At 40.4% G+C, this 19,359-nt stretch overlaps 1 protein-coding gene across 7 annotated transcripts in view; it reads left to right on the top strand.

The window, feature by feature from the left end:
• Positions 1–19,359, top strand: part of MCTP1 (multiple C2 and transmembrane domain containing 1) — a 280,669-nt gene that overhangs the window by 37,814 nt on the left and 223,496 nt on the right. Inside the window, exon 1 of one of the 7 annotated variants that reach the window (XM_074931519.1) lies at positions 3,786–3,876. The exons of 5 other annotated variants lie outside the window; for them this stretch is intronic. In XM_074931519.1, coding sequence (XP_074787620.1) covers positions 3,808–3,876 — 69 coding nt within the window. In that variant the 5' untranslated portion in view covers positions 3,786–3,807. Of the gene's footprint in view, positions 1–3,785; positions 3,877–18,914; positions 18,987–19,359 lie in introns of those variants that run through there. One more of the 7 variants, XM_074931521.1, reaches the window with a different exon arrangement.

Raw genomic sequence — 19,359 nt, 5'->3', positions numbered from 1 at the left:
GGTGTTCATGTAACTCTCTTCTGAACTTGGGGTAGGGAGCTGAATCCCAGTTCCTGACATTAAAAAAAAAAAAAAAATTTGTCTCTGACAAAAGTGGGTTAAAAAAATCTCCTTTTGTCAGTCAGGGTGTGAACTGTTTCCTTGCCATGAATATGGGGGTCTTCACGACCAGCTGTGGATGTGCTGAGCACTGGCTGATTTGCAGCAGTTCTCTCAGTTACTCCCCTGGAGGGAGAAGTTATAAAATTTCAGTGTTGAAGATTATTACCCTGTAATTTGCAGGATGACATTAACAACGTGTGTCGTGTCCAGTCCTGTCCCCCCCCCTTCTGGTAATCCCCTGTGCTGATCTGAACTATGAATTTTTTGGAGTGGCATAAAATCAAACTGTGGGAGCAATAGTAATTAAATGCAAGGTTTCAGAAAAATAGTAATTAATATATTGATGTTTAATTGTTTAAGTACCATTTATGTAAACTCTTGTGTGGGTTTTATACTGTATATGGGTTATAAACTCATACGTGTGTTTATGTATATGTTTATATGTAAACCTGTATATATGGGGGAAGTTTGGCATGTAGAATATATCATGATGACTGTGTACAAACTGCATTAGACAGTAAATGGGGCAGTTCAGACTGAAGATTCATCTAAATCAAATGGAATAATACTGTAAAATCTTAAACTGTTTGCTGTTAAAGGTTTTAATTCTGTTACGGTGCATGAAACATTTGGCTTTTCAAATGCAAAGGCAAAACGAGTTTTAGTTAATTAGAATCTGATGCATATAAGATACTGTTATATGAATAATTTGATGTGTAGGAATTTCTTTATAATTACGATAGTAAATCCTCCTGTGTATTGACTTAGCAGGATTAGAACATACCAAGTAAAAGGCAAAAATTTTTAATATTTGTAATCAAAATTTGGGCTAACTATTTTGATAAAATACTTGGCATATATGTTCAAGTTAAGTAAAGATAATGCTGGAACTCAGTTTTCATGCCAGCATTGGATTAAACCAATGGAATATTGTATCCCAAATTTACTGTGTGTCATATACACACACTACACAACCAACCAGTGAATAGGGGACTATGGTAGCGGTGAGGGGGGATGCTGGAGTGTTTCTTGGAAGCTGTTCTTACAGCTGATGTCTTGGTACCTGCTTCTGGCCTTAATTTAGGCAACAAAATTGGGTAACTCTTTTGTTTTTTAAGGTACAAACTCAACTCCCTATAATATTTTAATGTGATCATTTAGCAAGACAAAGCCAACAGAAATAAAGAGCTTTGATCTTTAATAAATAATTACAGTTTATTCTGGTAAATCCTACCAGTCTCCATTAGTCTTGGACTCAGATTTTTTTTTTTTTTTTGGGGGGGGGGGGGGGGCGCAGGTGTTCCAATTGCTTTGATGTGCTAACGTAGCACCAGGAGTTCTTTTTCTCTTGGAAAGCTTCAAGTAGGTAAGATGTAGTAAGCAACAGCACTGAACAGAGGAAATCCTGGCAATGGGGGAGGCTGAAATTTCTAAACAAAGGAAGTGGAACAGGGAAGGCAAAAGCAGTATTGATATAAACTTTGGTAATGTGGAGGCAGAGACTGATGTATGCAGCTTTAGGAGAGTTCCTGCTGTGTCCTGAGAGATTTAAAGGAGATAGCTAATAAAGAAAAAAGAATGGAAATAACGCTTATAGCTTCACTTTCACCTGCACTGTGCTTGAGCAAGAAGCAGAAATGTAGAGGATTTACTTCACCAGTGAATAGCAAATAGTGTCCTCTAGTTCTGGAAAATCAATAAAATTGAAGATCAGAAAATTCTGTCGTACCTTCCGGTACTATGCATTATTAAACTTCTGGAAGAAATAGAAAAAAGAACTCATGTACTTGAAGATAAATGCCTAAAAATAAGTATGTGGTATGCTAATATCTTGTGAGCCCAAGAAGAAAAATTATTTTAAAAAGCACAGAGTGGTGGTTTTTTTTTTTCCTTCAAGCATTTTCTTACATGTTAGGAAGCAAAGTTTTTATTGCTTCATCTTCCAGAGTTATGTAGATTTGAAAACACCAGAAAACACATTTATTCGTGAACGTAAGTTGTTTGGATATTATTATAAAGCAAGAACGGCAATTAAAAACAAATAAATAGATTAGAACACATTAAACCCAAGAAGCAGGAAATGATAGACACAGGAGAATAAAAGTCTGTGCCCTAAACCATAGAGTTTTAAAACTGTTTTTAAAAAGTGACATTTCTGAACATCTCCCTCCTGACTTCAGATTACAAAACATCTCCCAAGCGGTGACGGATATTTTGCACATTTTTGTAACGGTACCTAAGGGCAAAGAATTCCCAGCATGACTATGCTTTTGTTGTTAAAATAAATTTCAAGCTATTTTGGAATTTTGGTGTGCAAAATAATGTTTCCATACTACTAACTAATCTGCTGTTTACTAATGACCCTTCATTGGAAGGGTGAATTCAAACACCTCTCATGTTGTTTGCTTTTTGTTTGGTTGTTTTTTCAGGTCAACATGTAGAAAAGCAACAGAAAGAAAAATAACCAAGCTTTAAAACAAATGTAAGGACATTTTTTTTTAAAATTCTTCCATTAATGCTCAAAAAAGAACACCCCCCCCAAAAATAAAAAACCAAACAACCCAACTCAAACCAAACAAAACTGCAAACAAACAGAAGCAGGGTTTCTAAAGTTTCCCTGGTACTTAGATGTTTTGAAGTAATTTGGGACCCTGAAGACTGGAATTTAACCTGTGTGAACAGACATTCTTCAGATTGGGAGTACTTCTTAAATTTCCAGCACTGCTTTTTTCTGCCTGAATTCCTGTTTGTATCAGCTCAAATCTGTGTGAGCTGGGTCCCTATTTGTTCAGTTTTTCACTTATTAGTGTGTCGGGTAAGTGCTGGAAAATGTGATCCCTGTTTCTGAAGCCACAACATACCTATTTGTACAATTTCCCCTGAACAGCTCACTCGGAAGAGATGGCAGTAGATCCCAGTTCAGCACACCAAAGCATACCTGAAAGTGCTTTAGTGATGCATTGTGTAGAGCTCGGAATTGTCCCTCGGTGGGAGATGTGCGGCTCTTCACCTGCTAGTGGCCATGTTGTGCATCTGCTGATAGAGCACAGGGTAGGGTGGGGTTCTGTGTCAGAAAAATCAGAATTATATTTGGCAGAGTCCACACGTTCTCATTTGAGTGAACTGTTCCAGAAATAAAGAAATCTGCATCAGCCCAGTTATGATTTTGCTTTTTTGCCACCTGGAAGAAGTGGAAATACAACCTGACAACCACATGTCCATCTGTTTATGAAGAACTTTTTCAAGGATCTAATTTCTGTGTTGGCATTTTTTTTTACAATTTTTTTTGTAAAGTATTTTTCAGAAAAACACGGTATGGAAGTCGTGCAGGGAGTTTTTCACTCCATCATGTGACTGGACTGCACTGTGTCTAAACTCCATCTCCTAGGTGGGCTCTTTTGCTCACTTGCCAAGTTTAGCTTATTTGAAGGTTACAGCTGCTGTGGAGCAGCCAGAACCTAGCAAGAAGTCAGATATCTGAGCAGAGCATGACCAGCAGAGCTTGAACCTGCTCTGCTCTCAAGACAAACACCACTTGCGTGGTGCTGGGAGTATCTTGCTGAATTGTAATTCCATAGGCTGGAGCTAATCTTAGTTTTTCTTCCCTAAGAGATAAGTGAAAGTATTTACCCCGGCTACAGATCTGAACGAGGAAGGAAGCCGCACGTGAGGGGAGCAGCAGTGTCATGAACGTGCACGAGTAACATGTGTGCTTCCAGAAACATTCTCAGGGCTTTACGGACCCATGTGGAGAAGACAGCCTTGCTAACAGCAGTAAGTGGTTTAAATGGAAAATAACCGTGTGATCTGCTTCTGAGAGCCTGTGTGAACTTTTCTGTCACAATATTCCTGTTCATACGTTTGTAGGAACTAACAACTTAATAATTGCTTCTCTGTTTGGTGTTTAATGATTTTTTTTTTCTAAACCTTTTTCTCCTACACTTTTCCTGTGCTGTGATAAATGTTTGTTGGTTTGTTGGTTTTTTTTTTTGTTTGTTTGTTTTTTTTATGTAGATTCCAGTAGTGTTAAGGCTTTTCTGTTAACAGGTAATGGGTTTCTGTGGGAAGGGTGCTAATCCACCTGCTGGGAAACCTGGCTGCTGCCACTCACTCCCTTAAACTGTTTGACCAAGTCCTGTCTTTCTGCTTGTTTCTATGATAATAGTGTACCTTACTCATCAATATCCTAGTGCTCAAGATGAGTTAATTATTAACCACCTGTTTTTGTAGTTAGTATTGTAGCTTCAACAGTAATGCTCTCGGCTTGGGTTAACCAGCAGGAGTTACTGCTGGAGGTTCTCGGGGCAGTTTGTTCATCTGGGGCTGTTTGCCTCTGCAGCTGAGCCACCCAGCTCTCCTGAGGTAAATCTCAGCCAGCTGCAGCCACTGCAGGGTGCATCACGCTGAAAACTGGCATTTCAGCCAAAATTAGGGATCTTATTTCTGCTTTTGGAAAACTGCGTACCTTCTTGTTTAAATAATAATAAATGCTGAACTTCTCAGTGTACCAGCATCCAAAATGAAGTGCAGTACAAATTTCCTTCATTAGGTGGACTACAGTCTCAAAATATTTTTTTAAATGAGGCAAGCCCTGTGCTGTAGAAGTTTAATTTATGACTTTGAGCTCAGCCTAGTAAAATGCTTTATTTAACACGTACGTAATTTTAAGCACATAAGGGAAGAATTGCATGGATCTGGTGCCAAACGACAGTAGGCCTTCGTTGTTTCTTCACCCCGAGAGCTATTTTTGATCCTTCTGATTTTTTACTCAAACGCAGTAAGTGTGTTCAGAATCTCTGTTGAATAGATAAATAATGAAAATAGTGAATTGCACTGAATTACAGTAATTCTGTTGTGGTCGTTTCCTGGAAGCAAACATTCTGCCTGTGCTGCTTCAGAGGAATTTTGGTTCTGCATTTTTAAAGTTAATTTAAAAGTAGTTTATATTAAACATAATGTCTAGTTAGTAACCTTCAACAAATGCACACTGCTTTTCAAAAGATGCAGGTGTAGCACACATTTTCAGATTTGTGTGTAACTACTGAGACATTTCCAGCTCTATGTATGACAGCTAGGACATTTTTTTTAAGGATAATGCAGTGGGGTGATGAAAGGCTTTGAAATAATTATTTGGCAGATGTTATCTATGAAAAGAATTCCCGAAAAGGAACACTAATACTCAGTTCCAGGAAGGAAGAAGTATATAATATCTTAAAATGCAAGAATACCACAAAAAATGTATACATGCATGTTTGTGTTACTAATTTCTGTATAATCTGATTTATCACATAATGAGTTTCTGAAAGCAGATCTGTTGCAGGTCCTGGTTGTTTATTTATGTTTATATTGTTCTTGTAGTGTGCAAAATGTGTAGTCAAGATGTTTCCAAGTATATTCATTATCTAAGGTGACAAATGGAATATGTGCTGTAACAGCTGTTTCACCTGCCTGTGTTTACAGAGTCTTTTAAAATGTTGAGAGTTCTGACAAATAGTTGGGAACAAGCAGAGCAAACATTTCTCCGAGTTCTAAGGCAAAACAAAGTCTGTTAGAAAAGGAACGTTCTTTGCTAACAGTGATCCTCCAGTTTCTGTATCTCTCAGATTTAACCTCGGAGACTTTTTGCACAAGTCACAGGTTACCGGTATCTCCAAAAGCAGCATCTCTCCGTCTTCCATCCCCGGTGTTTGCGGCGGTTGCAGTACCCCCCAGTTTGCAGGGGGGTGCTCCAGTTCCATTGCCTTTTGCTTGGGTCGGATTATCAAGAAGTGTTCTTTTAAGTCTTTGTTGCAGTGAAGGAGGCGTTAAACGTGTTCATCCACGGGTTTCTATTGGGGGCGACTGTCTCCTGTGATACAACTAATCGGGCTTTTTCTTTAACTAATGAGTTGCCAGAGGGCAACAGAAAGAAATGTCTGTGCGTGGAGCACTTCCTCAGAAGCAGGAGTACTTCTGTACCATATAAACTTGGCAGCTAGTAACTTAATGTGCTTAAGTTTAGATTATTCTACTGAGAGATTTCTGGCCCTTCCAGATGTGTTTTTTTTTTTACATAATGAAGCGAGTATGCATGTACGTTCGTATGCAGGGGTATGCACATGCATAAAGTAGCTTCATTTGAGTACGTAAGTGCTACAAGACAAGAAACTTGACGTTTCACTGCACTTCGGTTACATGGCATTGGGAGGAGCCTACTCTAAATCTGTGTGTCTTCTCGGTGGTGATTTCATGTTTTTATTAGTTATTTCCCGTGCTGCTGTCAAACTGAATCTGCCTTTCTTTTGTGCGACCAGCAATGGAAATGATTTATGGCAGAACCAAGGAGGAAGAGCATATGCCTCCCGTGATGCCAGGAGAGCAGTGAGACATCCCACCAGTCTCCTCCACCCTACCCAAAGGAGTTTGCTGATGTTGTTGTATAATTTAGGTAGCTGTGTGTATTTAACCCTGGTGCTGTAAGGGGATTACCTCAGAGGAGCAGGACAGGCTTCTGGGAAATAGCTCTCCAGTCTGGGGTGGAGTGCTCTGCTCGCCAAAAACATTTTGGTGTATCTTAAGTGTGGTGGAGTAGGTGCAAGAAGTCCATGGTCCTAAAATATTAATACGTTAAATATATACAGTTGTGCTGCATTTTAGTGGTAAAAAAGCATCTCATTGTGCAAATGGAGAAACTCATTCACTTGCTGCCTTTCTGAATGAGGGAGAATTAGGATTGACCCAATCCAGAGGCTCTGTGGACAGTGATGCTCCTAATGCTGTGGATAACTGGAAGTGGAGGTAAAAGATTGCTGCTTCCCTGTATCCCCGAGCAGCTGGTCCTGCGTGTGAAGGCAGAGGACTCTAGCAGCAGCCTCCTTAAGTTAAACAAGGGACAGGGAGAAGAGCTCGGCTTGCTGCCTCTCGGAAACTGGATCTGATGGGGAGAAGCTATGTTAAATAGGCAGATTTTAAACCAGGGCTTTATTTATAGTCAAAGATCAGATCTATTTCAGCATCTCTGGTCTAGTGAGGAAACTCTCAGAGGTAGATGCCATGTATTTTCCCAGTTAGCAAATACCTCACTTCTGTGGGCAAGACACAACACTAGTGATGGAGAGTTCTTCAGCCACTGCTTTACTTTCCTCTCCTGTAGGACATAAAGCATGTTGGAGGGAGATGGAGATCTGCTGGAGCAGTGATACCCATGAATAAACTCTGTCATTGTTTCGGTTGTATTTAGCTGTATCGTTATATAATTGTTCTGAAAGAAACTCTAATGTGTTATGTAAGTTATGATTCTCCATCCTAATTATCTGTTTAATTAAACTTACTAGAAGGCTTTCAGAGAAAATAGTTCTTTAAGAGTGATTACAAATAGCTCTTTTATATTGCCTGTCACTCTAAGATTAACATTAGTAAAGTGAAGTATGACTTACTTTTCAAAGGATAAAAGTTGTATTATCGCTATATTTCTGGAAAATATTTCAAATGTGCTTTTTGGGTAGCCATAGAGCGCTAAACCAACAGCCTGTTCCTTGAGGAACACAATACTAATATTACTCACTGAACCACAGACATTAATCCTTCAGAAGAGTATGCTGCTGACAATGGAATTTAATCTGTCCCCTCTTCCATTATTTCCATCCTCTGTTTCTAGCAAATGAACGGTTGGCATTTTTTTTTTTGTTTTGTTGCATTTTAATTTTTTTTTTTTAATGGTGGTTTCAGTGGTAATTTATAAGTGAATGACAGTGCTTTTACTGGTAATGTGTGGGGTTTCAGCATTGTCATACTGTAGCAGTACTTTAATAAGCATCAGTAATTAATTTTTACTGTTGTAAACATCTGTGCCTTTCAATGCCAACAGTGAGCAGATGACTGAAATTGTTCCCTGAGTGCCGACTGAAATCTTAAGTGGCTGCAAGGCTGTGTGAGCCTTACCACCAGTGCCAGCTAGCCGGTTGCGATACGGGGTTTCTTCTATGAAGATAAGTTGTTTGATGCTGTCTGAAATTAAAAGCAGAACTGCGGTCATGGGTTTTCAACTTCCCCTGCTGTAATTGCTGACTTTTTCTTCTTTGTTCCTTATTTTTTTTTTTTTATAAAAAATTGAAATTGCTGTAAGAACATGTGAAATAAGATAGAAATCTGTCTGCAAAGTGATTTTCGAAGTAATAAGTCTGATCAGTGTACTAGATGAATTCATACTGTTCATGAAAATGTAGAAGAAGATCTCGTGAGCTGTTTAAAAGTACCTGAGGGATGAATATAGGAAAATAACTTCATCTTTAAAATTTGCATGCAGATTTTCCATTTCTTCTGTGCTTACACATCTTTGGTTTGCACGGACTCTAACAGAACAAGCAGATTGCTTTCTTTTGTGGAGTATTTTACTGGCAAGCACAATTAAGCAACAATTTGAAGCAATGGCTTATATTTTAGGTTCATATAGATGCTTTGTTTTGCCTTACATTTGTATGGGAGATTCACCATAACCAGAATTACTAGGTAGTGAATGAGAACTAGTCTGAAGTGTGTCACTGCTGCAGGCTCTCTCTGATGGTTTTTGGTCAGCTCTTTGATTCCCTTTTCTGGTTGGATTATATTCGGTGTTTTATTGCTACGTCTGGTCTCATGTGGATGGCATGGTGACTGGATATTGTATTTTCTGAGCAAGATTTGTATTGGTAGCATCCAGTCGCAGCTTCCCGTTGTTAGATGAAAGGCCTTTCCCTCAAGTCTTGCATTCTCTCTCATTTTCTTTGGGCTGTGGAGTTTTGCCATGCTGCCCCCTAACCTGACACCAGTTTTCCAACAAGCAGACCTCCATGTATGCTGCAGCTATCACGGCTTACTGGATGTCTTTGGAGAGGGTGTGGCTGGAACTAAGGTGAAATGGGGTTAATTCCAGAAACTTCTGGGTTTCGATGACTGCAGATTTTTACAAGATGTTTGGGAGGTGTGTGTTCATGTAGTTTTGGCCTCATCTTTTCAGAAGGAACCCTGAGATTTGTCAGTATTTCAATCTTAATACAGTGTTTCTAGCTTCCTTTTTTACTTAATGTTATTTGTAGGGGAGGGGGCATATTTTTATTATTATTACTGTTGTTAGATTTTTAAAAAATATGATTGGATATTAAAAATATCCAAATCTGTGCGTCTGACACCCATTCACATTTCACGCACCCTTAGGGTAGTTGTAGGCTACTGACCTTTGCCTTTATAGAGGGAGCTGTGAACTGAATCATCATCTTCATCGTGAGGTCTAAATAAGTCTTTCTTCTAGTCACTGAGTAGTTATGAAAACAAAACCCCTTTGACAGGGCAATTGTCTGTAAAGAATTGCGATAGTTTTGTCTTTCGATGTGCCAAGATGTGCTCAACACGTTATGCTGGAGTTAATAATTTGATATTGGCGGCCTCTAATATTTTCTGCTGGGTCTACAGGAATATATTCTCATTAGAGAATGTAACTAATGTAAGGTTTGTCAGGTAATGTAGCATGTTATAATTTTTTTTTTTGTCCAGGAGCAGGAACTGGTCTTAATGACATGTGTTCGAGTAACTGCTGAAACACCAAAAAATATCCAATGTTAAAGAACAATCTGTGTGAGAAATAATGTTGACAAAGGCAAAATGTTGACTTGCAGTTCTCTTGGTGTGTATTACTCAAGTGAGTGTGAAACTTGGTGGCTTTGTGTTATAAATCCGCTCTGTTTAAGCACAGTATGTGGTTGCACTGGAGCAGAAGTCCGTGAAGGTGCAGCGAGCCCCGCGGTGAGGCGGCGTGAAGAGGGGCTGCGAGGGGCGGGCAGGCAGGAGGAGGTGCACGGGAGAGCTCTGTTACCTTGCTGTGGATGTTAGTGAGCCCCTGCTGCGGGCAGGGCTGGGAAATTTGAGGAGTAAACTTCGACTTTTCCTTTCGTGCCAGTGACAGCATTACAGGGAGCTGATCTAATGCTGCACAATTATATCTAAAAATTTTTTCTGCACTGTATCATTAAAACTCACGTTAAAAATAGTCATGCACAAAAAATAGTAATTTTCCAGCCTCACTGAACAGAAATATTTCTACTGAGGTTTTTCAGGGCATTCCATCCAGTGCTTTCCAACACTTTATTTCATGATCTAGAAGTAAGTACATTTGTTGTCAATAAAATTGACAGGCGACACATTGCAAAAAGGCATAGCTGACAGCTTGAGTGACTTCATAAACTAGCCTCATTTAAACAAAGATCAGTTTTTAAATACAATCAACATTGGTGTTTGCCTATCCACCGAGCGATGAGAAATGCAGACCTCATCTCTGTAAGAGGGGAATAGTATCCTTGAAAGGAGAAATTACAAAAGGGAATTAGGAGTCACAGTTAGCAAGCAATTCAGCAAGAGAACCTACTGTAACATTGCAGCAGAATGATCTGTAGTGACCTTGAGATTTATAAAACTGAAAATCCTGTGATACCTGTGAGTAAGCAGCGGCTGAGAGGGGCATTCGGGTACTGCACACAGTGTCTGCATTTTCAGGAGTATGTTGAAAAACAGGGTTGCATTGGCTTGTCATAAATACAATTTGCAAGCTGAGGAAAATGCTGACCAGAGAAAGCCTTAGAGTTCAATATGCTCAGTTTACCTAAGAGAAGGTGGAGAATGGTGATAATCCAGGAGTACCTCAGCAGAGCAGAAAGGGTCGCCTCAGTAGGTTTTTCCTCGCAGGATTGCTAGAGGGGAGAGCAGGGGAAGGGGAGAGACAGAATCTTCTTACTGCAACATTACATAAATGTAGGCACGTCAGTCAAGCACCTTTGGTTCTTGTTATGTAAAAAGGCATATCTATCTAATTTTCATTAGGATGATTACCCTTGCGAGCAACCTGTCGAGGTGTGTAGCAGCCTACCTCTTTGCACCTCAGGAGGATCTGTTTTGTCCAAGCAATGCGATGGACAGTGGCAGGCCAGTGTATTTCAGCGTGCTGCAGAGCAGTCACTGTGTGTGAATTTGTAGTTCTCTGAATTCTTAAGTTCTGAAATGGGTGGGTCAGTGGAAACTTGTACAGGTTTTTCTGATTTTTTTTCTAAGTGTTGTTCCATGGAACTTACTGAATCAGCCCACGCTTGCTTGCTCTGTTTTTCATAATGTGTATATTTGACTGCATGTTAAACCTGATCAAGTCTGAAGCACATTCTACAGAAGGCATAGGATATCCCTAAATAGGTTTGAGCATTCTTATAAAAAGCTGTATTATTTCTACATTGTGCTTTCCCTGGCATTTCTAAGAATGACTTGTAAGTAACAGGAATATACTCGCATTGCTCGCTGATCTCGGCATGGCATGTCTGACAGGTCTGTACCTTACTTAACTCAGCAGATAGCATTTAATCCTGCAATTTGTATACCCAAGTCAAAAAAACTTTAGAGCACAAGAACTCTTTCTGCACTGTAAACAGAAGAGTTGTTTACAGCAATGGTAAGTCATTCTGTATTCATGTGCTTAAGAGCTTGGACTATGAAATACGTTCCTTGCTTGCCTTTTTTTTTTTTTTTTTTTTTTTTTTTTTTTTAAAAAAAAGTGTTCCAAGCTGTAAATTGCTGAGGGCCTAGTCAGAGAGGCACTGAGCTCCCACAAGAACTGACATGAGTGGGATGTTGTGGGTTTCTGCCTGTGTTCAAAACCTCTCAGAGCTGGATTCTAAAAGGGTGGATTTCCTGCACACGTAAATGTGTTTGTTTACAATTAGTGTTCATAAATTCCTGTTACAAAGGCAAGCTGAACTGGAGGGGGGGAACATGCCTTCGGTCAGGATTTAATTACAAATCAGAATGGGGTTAAAGCATTATCTTTACAAAACAAAGGAATGTGGGAAAGAGAGTAATTTGAATGTGCGATGCCGAAAAGAAGCTATCACACTTTATAGAAGATGTGACTCGTTGAGATACAGTACACCTGAGAGCAGTAAGAAGTAGGGCAGAAATGCTGAAGTGCGGGACTGGGAGGTACCTCCTGGATGCAATCCTTTGAATATGGTTTATAACTGTGTCCTCTTGTCACATTTGAGAATTAAGAGACTACCCGAGAAACGAGGTACGCCTTCTCTTTCCTGTTTCTGCTCTCGTCCTATAACTGTACTCCCTGGGTAATGGGACACTTTCTTCAGTTTTCCAGCCCGGATTTGTTCATGGTCATTGGCAGTGTTACACCTTGCTGAAATGGCTAATCCCTGCCTGCGTGATCTGTATACAGACCACCATGTATATGGCTGAGTTTTCATTGTTGTTTTTTTTGGTTTGGTTTGTTTTTTTTAAACAACTTCAGTCCCCCCCCCCAATAAATAAATGTTTTGATAGTGGATAGCTTATTACGGGTTCTTATTTCTGCATGTTTCCATGTATTGGCATAATGTTTAGGAGCAAAGGTTACGTATTGCTGGGCTCTGCACAAACAGTAATGCTGTGGTTTCCTCTCTGCTTATATAACAACATCTTTTGTTTGTTTGTTTGTTTGTTTTCTCCATCTGTTTGTTGCATTGAGGTTTTCTAAGATTTTATTTAATGAATTATAAACAAAAACCTGGCAACTGTACCTAAGGAGCCTTACCAGGTTTTCTTAGCATGAGAATGCCAGTCAGCACCACCCTGGAGTTTAAGCGATGACTGGAGCACAGAAACACCAGAAATGCCCGGTTCCCACCTAGTGCTCCTTCAGGCAGAGGGGACTGTGCAGTGGGAGGTACTTCTATCAGCTGTTGCTACCATATTTTATTTTCCAATTCAATCCCGTGGGTTCAAATAAGTCAGCAAAGTTGAACTGATAGGCATGTTAAGATTGGAAGAATAATCCTTTTAAATAGTAAACAGCTATTTAGTAAACAGTAGAGCCATTCTCTACCATTATTACCTACTGGAACTGTCCCCCAAAAAAGCACCTGGAAAGATATTACTTGCTGAAGCATTTGTTTTGGTGGTAGGTGATGCGGTGGTTTTAAATTAATATCCTGCATCCCAGATCTGTTTGATCATATAATGAATTTTACTGCATGTATTGTACTTTGTGCAGTTTGAGTTGACTGCATAAATTTGTGCTCAGTTTATGGCTAGTGGCCAGATACATTTAGAAGGATACACAGTTGATAACTGCTTCACCAGAAAAACATTCAAATAAGGTTAGGTATTTGTCAGAAGATAAACAGTTAATAACGGGAACAGGTAAAAGCAAAATAAAGACGTGCCAGAAAGCTTAGTCTTCAGTCTTAAAAGGTGTGGCTTGTCATCTCTCACTGTACAGTGTCCCCTCTAGGCCTGGCATTTCTGTAAGCACTGGAATTTCTTCTGGCTTGCAGACGTCATGCTTTTGCAGGTGACTGGGAATAATTCATCAGCACAAGTGAGTTCATTAGGGATAACGCAATTCCTTGAAAGTTATCTCTTATCAGAGCAGCTCCCTGCTATGTGCCCCCCACCCATGCATAGAGCATAAAAGACTTTATGGATTTGTTCATCTTCCCTCAGGAGTGGCTTCATTCACCAGCAGATCTGTTTGCAGGGACTGTCACGGGAACCAGTTTAGAATCTGTCTGTGGACTGACCATCATCGGATCTCCTCCAGCATCTGCCACCTGTAAACTTTGATCCCCTTTTTTCATACAGTTCCTTTGATACTCTGTATATCAGACGATCCCACTGCTGTTGTCATGATTGCTCCTGCCTGGGTAAGGCGATCTGAACAGTTTTCTGCTCATTTGTTCCACAGAGGATGTTGCAATGTCTCGACACAAAAAGCTGCCCGTCCTACATTTTTCTTCCTGCTTGGTAAGAAAGATTCCAGCTCTCAGTTTATGCCCTCACAGTTTCATACACACGCGAAACCTATAATTGCCTAAATTTTTTTTCTGATTTGTTGTTTTCTTTTGTGTCCTTCCTGCTGAAATCTTACAGCCTTTTCATTGTTTGACCCATCTTAGACACTGAGGATTAAATTTTATCATGAATTCTGAGCATCAGAGATGCATCTGTTATTTAAATGCTCAGTTACAGTTCTCTGTGTACTCTACCTTTGTGTTACAGTAATTTTTTTTGCGTTTACTGGGCACTAGCTGTTTTGGTATATAATTAAGTTTATACCTTTGGAGCAAATGAATTGAAAATAGCAGCCCCTTCCCTGTGCAGAGCTACTGATTAAACAGTTATGATAACTGGTTTTAGATCACTTCTAGTACGTGTGTCAAGCTCACATTAAATCATCTTTAAAATGTGTATATATATGTAATGCACTTTGAATTGTCTATTCATAAACAAATGCATCACGTATATTCAAAATGAGTGGTTCATAAAAATTTTAGCAGAGAGGTAATGCACTCCTGTGCATTTAAAATTATATTTAAAAATTCACATTCTCTCAGGAATTAAGTTAACTGAATATTTGATAAGGACTCCCCAAACTCATATGGCAGACTCTTGTTCATCTCCAGCTCCTTTCAGAGACAATGCAGACTGGAAGTCTAGCTTCTAAGAGCAAATGCATTAAATTTTAATATGTTACAGTTTTATATACATGAAAGTAGAGACTTGGAAAGGGTTTGAAAATGAAGACCCTGAAATGTCTGATAAAATTCAGTGGTTGAAAAAGAAAGAAAAAAAAAAAATCAAACCTGTAGGAGATTGGACTTGGGACAGTTTTTATCCCTGTGTGTAGAAATGAGTATAAGTAAGCTTGAATGGTTTCACCTCTGTCTGACACATCTCACTTACTGCCTCTTAGCATTTTGCCTCTAATCAATTTTATTCTTACTCTGTGTTTGGGAATAATCAGGTGCCAAGATTTGTTATTTTGTCATGTTTCGTGTGAAAAGTTCTGAGGTACTCTTGTGGATTTCTGCATTCCTGGCAATATTTTAAAAACTGACAGGTTTCGTGTGAAAAGTTCTGAGGTACTCTTGTGGATTTCTGCATTCCTGGCAATATTTTAAAAACTGACAGATCTACTGAATGCTTCCTGCCCTTTTGTTATGTCAGGGATGTTACTGTATTTCGTCAGTGGAATGGTATGAATGTAAAAGGAAATGCAAATGGTTTGGAAAGCTTATTAAAGAATTTTTCTGTGCTGTGTCCATCGTGATGTAAGCATGAGAATGTATGTGGCTGTCCTGCCTTTTTGGTCTTTCCTAGACATTATATTTTGGCTTAATTACGTGTGAGTATGACTTGTGATTTAACATTAGTGACTGCAAGCTAGCTAGCAGGTTCGGTAGTATCCTCCCAAGAAGAGCCTGCCTGCCCAGGGCAGTAGTCCACCACTTGTGCCTTTCCCTGTTACTTGGAGTGCAGAGAAGCTGCAGATGAGTGTTGGTGACAGTGCTCTGATGCACTGTGGGAAGGTGTTTGGATGTGATAAGGTGAAGGTGATGAAAGACCTTAACCAGGACTGGACATTACTTCCAAGAGTTCTGGAATTGTTATTGTGGTCAGTCCTCAAAAAACCTCATCAGGAAACTTGCATTTGAGAATGCTGAGAAAGTAACGATTTATTGGGCCACTTGCCTAGTGAATCACTGGGAATATAGTATGAGTGCAGCTCTGTTAGTATGGAGGTCAAAAATGTGTACAATTTCCATTAGAATGTTATGCATTAGCGTTCAAGTGCTCCCAGTAGAGTAAAAAAAGGAGCTGTACTTGTAACTCCACCAACAAACTCAGATAATAATAGAAATATTGAGTGCGTAATTACAATGAAAGTGTTGTTAGCTGGCAGAGACATTCAGAAGTAAGCTCCTAAAGCTTAGTACTCCCACAGAGTATGATTTTTTAAATTTGAGGGGTTTTTTTAGAATTTCCCAGTGCTATTTTAGTCTTGTTTTCTGGTCAAAAGTTCACAGAAAGCAACGTTAATACACCGTTTAACAGGTGCAGGGAGTAGGAGATGCTGAAGAGTAACCTTTTTCAGTTCTGAAGTGCAGAAGTGAACCCCACTGAAGAGGCTGTTCCATCAACCAGCCCCAAAAAACTCTTTCAAAGGTATGTCTTTCATTCGGCAGCAAACTTATGTTGCAGCAGATTACACCTTTCCAAACTCCAGCTGGGGGTAAGAATGTAATTAGCCGAGAGGCAGGAGAGCAGCAATTACTGACAGCAATCCTCCATAAAAGTGCTGGGAATAGGAGAACCAGCAGGGCACAGTATGGATGTTATAAATATACACGGGCTTCTCAGGACCACTAAAATGAGATGTTTCAGGGTTTAATGTGTTAGTTTTAGGATTACTAGAAGTTCAAAGCTATGAGATGGGTAATTCCTCAGTGTATCTGTTGTGTGTCATCTTCACTGAGGGAGACAGTCAAGAATGTGGTTTTGAGCTCTGGTTTTACCTCATTAGGCAAAACCTCCCACCAATTTCTTATGTTACCTTATTTTCTTAGAGTGCATGATTTTTACACCATGTGAGTTATTGTTCTCAAATGTTTTATCCTAAGAGCTGCTAAATATTTGTGGGAGAGTGTTCTGAAGTTACTCTTATTACAAAATAAGTGCATTTAAAAACAATTTTTTTTAAAAGATAAATCAAGGCTTTTATGTACCATTGTTCCCTGATATATAGTATTCCTTATTGTTATCTCAGAAGTGTTGTAAAGTTACAGTAAAGTGATCATTATTTTACTGTATTTTTTGTTACATTAAAGATTTAAAAATAAGCTAGTTAGGACCAAGCTTTTTCTAACAGTTTTGATTCTTAGAAGAAGTAGTTTCTGTTTCCATTTCTGTTGGTTACTGTTTGCTGTAATTGGGGAGAAGTTTTCAGCATCTGAGATTTCTCAATCATGAGTTTATAGTGAGTGCTGTACTTTCATCATCTGTTGTTGGTTACCTGCTGCCTAGAAAAGCAGAGTTTTCTCAATTAAAAAGGCTAATGAGGGAAAGAAAAAGAATAAAATGTTGTACAGTTGCTTGATTCAAGTTGGGCGGGAGTGGTGTTCTGCTTGAGGGTGGGAAGGCCCTGCAGAGGGGTCTGGACAGGCCAGGTCAATGGGTCAAGGCCAATTTTAGGATATTCAGCAATTCCCAGTTCAGGATCCTGTGCTCAGGTCACAACCCCACACAATGCTATGAGCCTGGGGAAGCGTGATGGCAAAGGATGGAAAAGGACCCCCAAAAGGGGTGTTGGTCAACAACTGGCTGAATAGGAGCCAGCAGTGTGCCCAGGGGGCCAAGGAGGGCAACGGCATCCTGGCTTGTGTCAGCCCTGGCGTGGCCAGCAGGGACAGGGAAGGGATCTGAGCCCTGGGCTCGGCACTGGGGAGGCCGCCCCTCGATTCCTGGGTTCAGTTCTGGGCCCCTCACCCCAAAAAGGCCATTGAATGACTCGAGCGTGGCCAGAGAAGGGCAACGGAGCTGGGGCAGGGTCTGGAGCACAGGTCTGCTGGGGAGCGGCTGGGGGAACTGGGGGGGTTCAGTCTGGAGCAGAGGAGGCTGAGGGGAGACCTCCTGGCCCTCTGCAACTCCCTGCCAGGAGGGGGCAGAGAGGGGGGATGAGTCTCTTCTCCCAGGTGAGAAGTGACGGGATGAGAGGAAACAGCCTCAGGTTTCCCCAGGGGAGGTTCAGATGGGATATTAGGAACAATTTCTTCCCCAGAAGGGTTGTCAGGTGTTGGAACAGGCTGCCCAGGGGAGTGGTGGAGTCACCAGCCCTGGGGGTGTGTAAGAGACGTGCAGACGTGGCGCTTAGGGATGGGCTTTAGTGCTGGGCTTGGCAGTGTTGGGTTAACGGTTGGACTCGATGGTCTCAAGGGTATTTTCCAGGCTAAATGATTCGATGATTCTGTATTTGGTCTGCTTGGTCCAAACATGTAAATCTGGTGGTTTTAATTAATTCACTTACTAGATTGATGATTTGAAGTTCCCTTTGAGATGGGAGTTAAAGCTTTAGGTTCCTCAAACAGAGAAATGAAATACTTAAGTCAGAATCTCTGGCTGCTCAGGTGACTATCTGAGAAGGTGCTGCAGGTGCCTTTCCCTCCAACTGTGGGGAGCTAGGTGCATCAACTTGAAGAGGCTTCTGGAGCCTTAGACGCTGGATCATGGCAGGTGCTTTCATGCACCTCAGGATGTGGTGCTTAAATCCATAAGAAGAAATAAGCAATTGCCCTCCCTCACCAGCACTGGCTATGAAATAGTCTTACTTGGCTTTCAGTTTACGTGAAATGTCAGTCAGAGGTGCTTAAATTTCTCCTGTATTGTGGAATTGTGAACTAGTCAGGGTTGTGCATTCCACTAGAGAACAACAGACATGCTGTAGTGAATCAGAATTCATTTTGTTTTCTTTTTTTAATGATTCCCTTCATGCAGATTCTCCTCTCTGTTCATTCAAATACTTCTTTCCAATCGTCTTTCTTGTCTTCAATGTTTGTGGCTTCTGTTTAGGTTCATGTGCTGGCTTTTCTGCTTTGAAGCACAATGAAATATTTGTAAGAGTTTTTCTGGGGGACAGGAAAAGCGTACTTTTAGTGTATGTAGTTAGTGGATCTAAGGTCCTAAAATTAGCACAGGCTACTCACAGTCAGTCTGTTTCCAGTTGGGCTTTGGGAGTGAATAATTAGAGCGAGAGAAATCTGTGAGCATCTTTGGAGCAGAGCCTTGCTGCGGGATGGAGTTGACTCTCCAGCTGTTGTTCCTGTGCACAGGAGGCTGCAATCCAATCACTGTCTGTGGCCCTGGTGTGTCTAAATCTGGCCTTAATCATCTTGGCTGCAGAGTGATGCTGCATGCTTCTCGGTTTACTACGTCCTTACCTCGAAATAATCCGTAGGTTGGAGCAGGGCTGACTGTCATGTGCATCGCTCGAAGCACAGCAGTTTGCATCCTGTGCTGGAGACAGTTCAGGTAGCATTGCTGGCCTCGATGCAGTGTTTCATAATTGAAAGGTAGGAAACATATTTTAGCTTAAATATCAGTTCTAGTCACTTCATTGTCAGATAATGAACTTCCAGCGCAGCTAATCTAATGTAGCGTAGAGGCTGTGTTTTAATAACGGTGATGTTGCTTTTGGTATAATAGGAAGCACTCAGAAGGCTTCTAGCTTTACCTTATGGTTTTTCACAGAATATTCCCAAAGGGGAAATCAAGATGGAGTGAATGTTACTGCTTTTCTGAATTTTTGTGTGTTAATGTAGGGGAAGTATTTGGAGAAGATTTGAAGGTGGATTAACTGGAAGTTCTTGTGTAGGCATACAGGAATTTATCTTGTAAGGCAACTTTCATTCTGTGCAGAGTGGCATTCAGCTGCAACACCTGGAA

Source organism: Athene noctua, chromosome Z (genome assembly GCF_965140245.1).
Source record: "Athene noctua chromosome Z, bAthNoc1.hap1.1, whole genome shotgun sequence".
NCBI lineage: Eukaryota > Metazoa > Chordata > Aves > Strigiformes > Strigidae > Athene > Athene noctua.
Note: the sequence above shows the minus strand (reverse complement) of the source record. Positions and strands in the feature narration are given on the sequence as shown.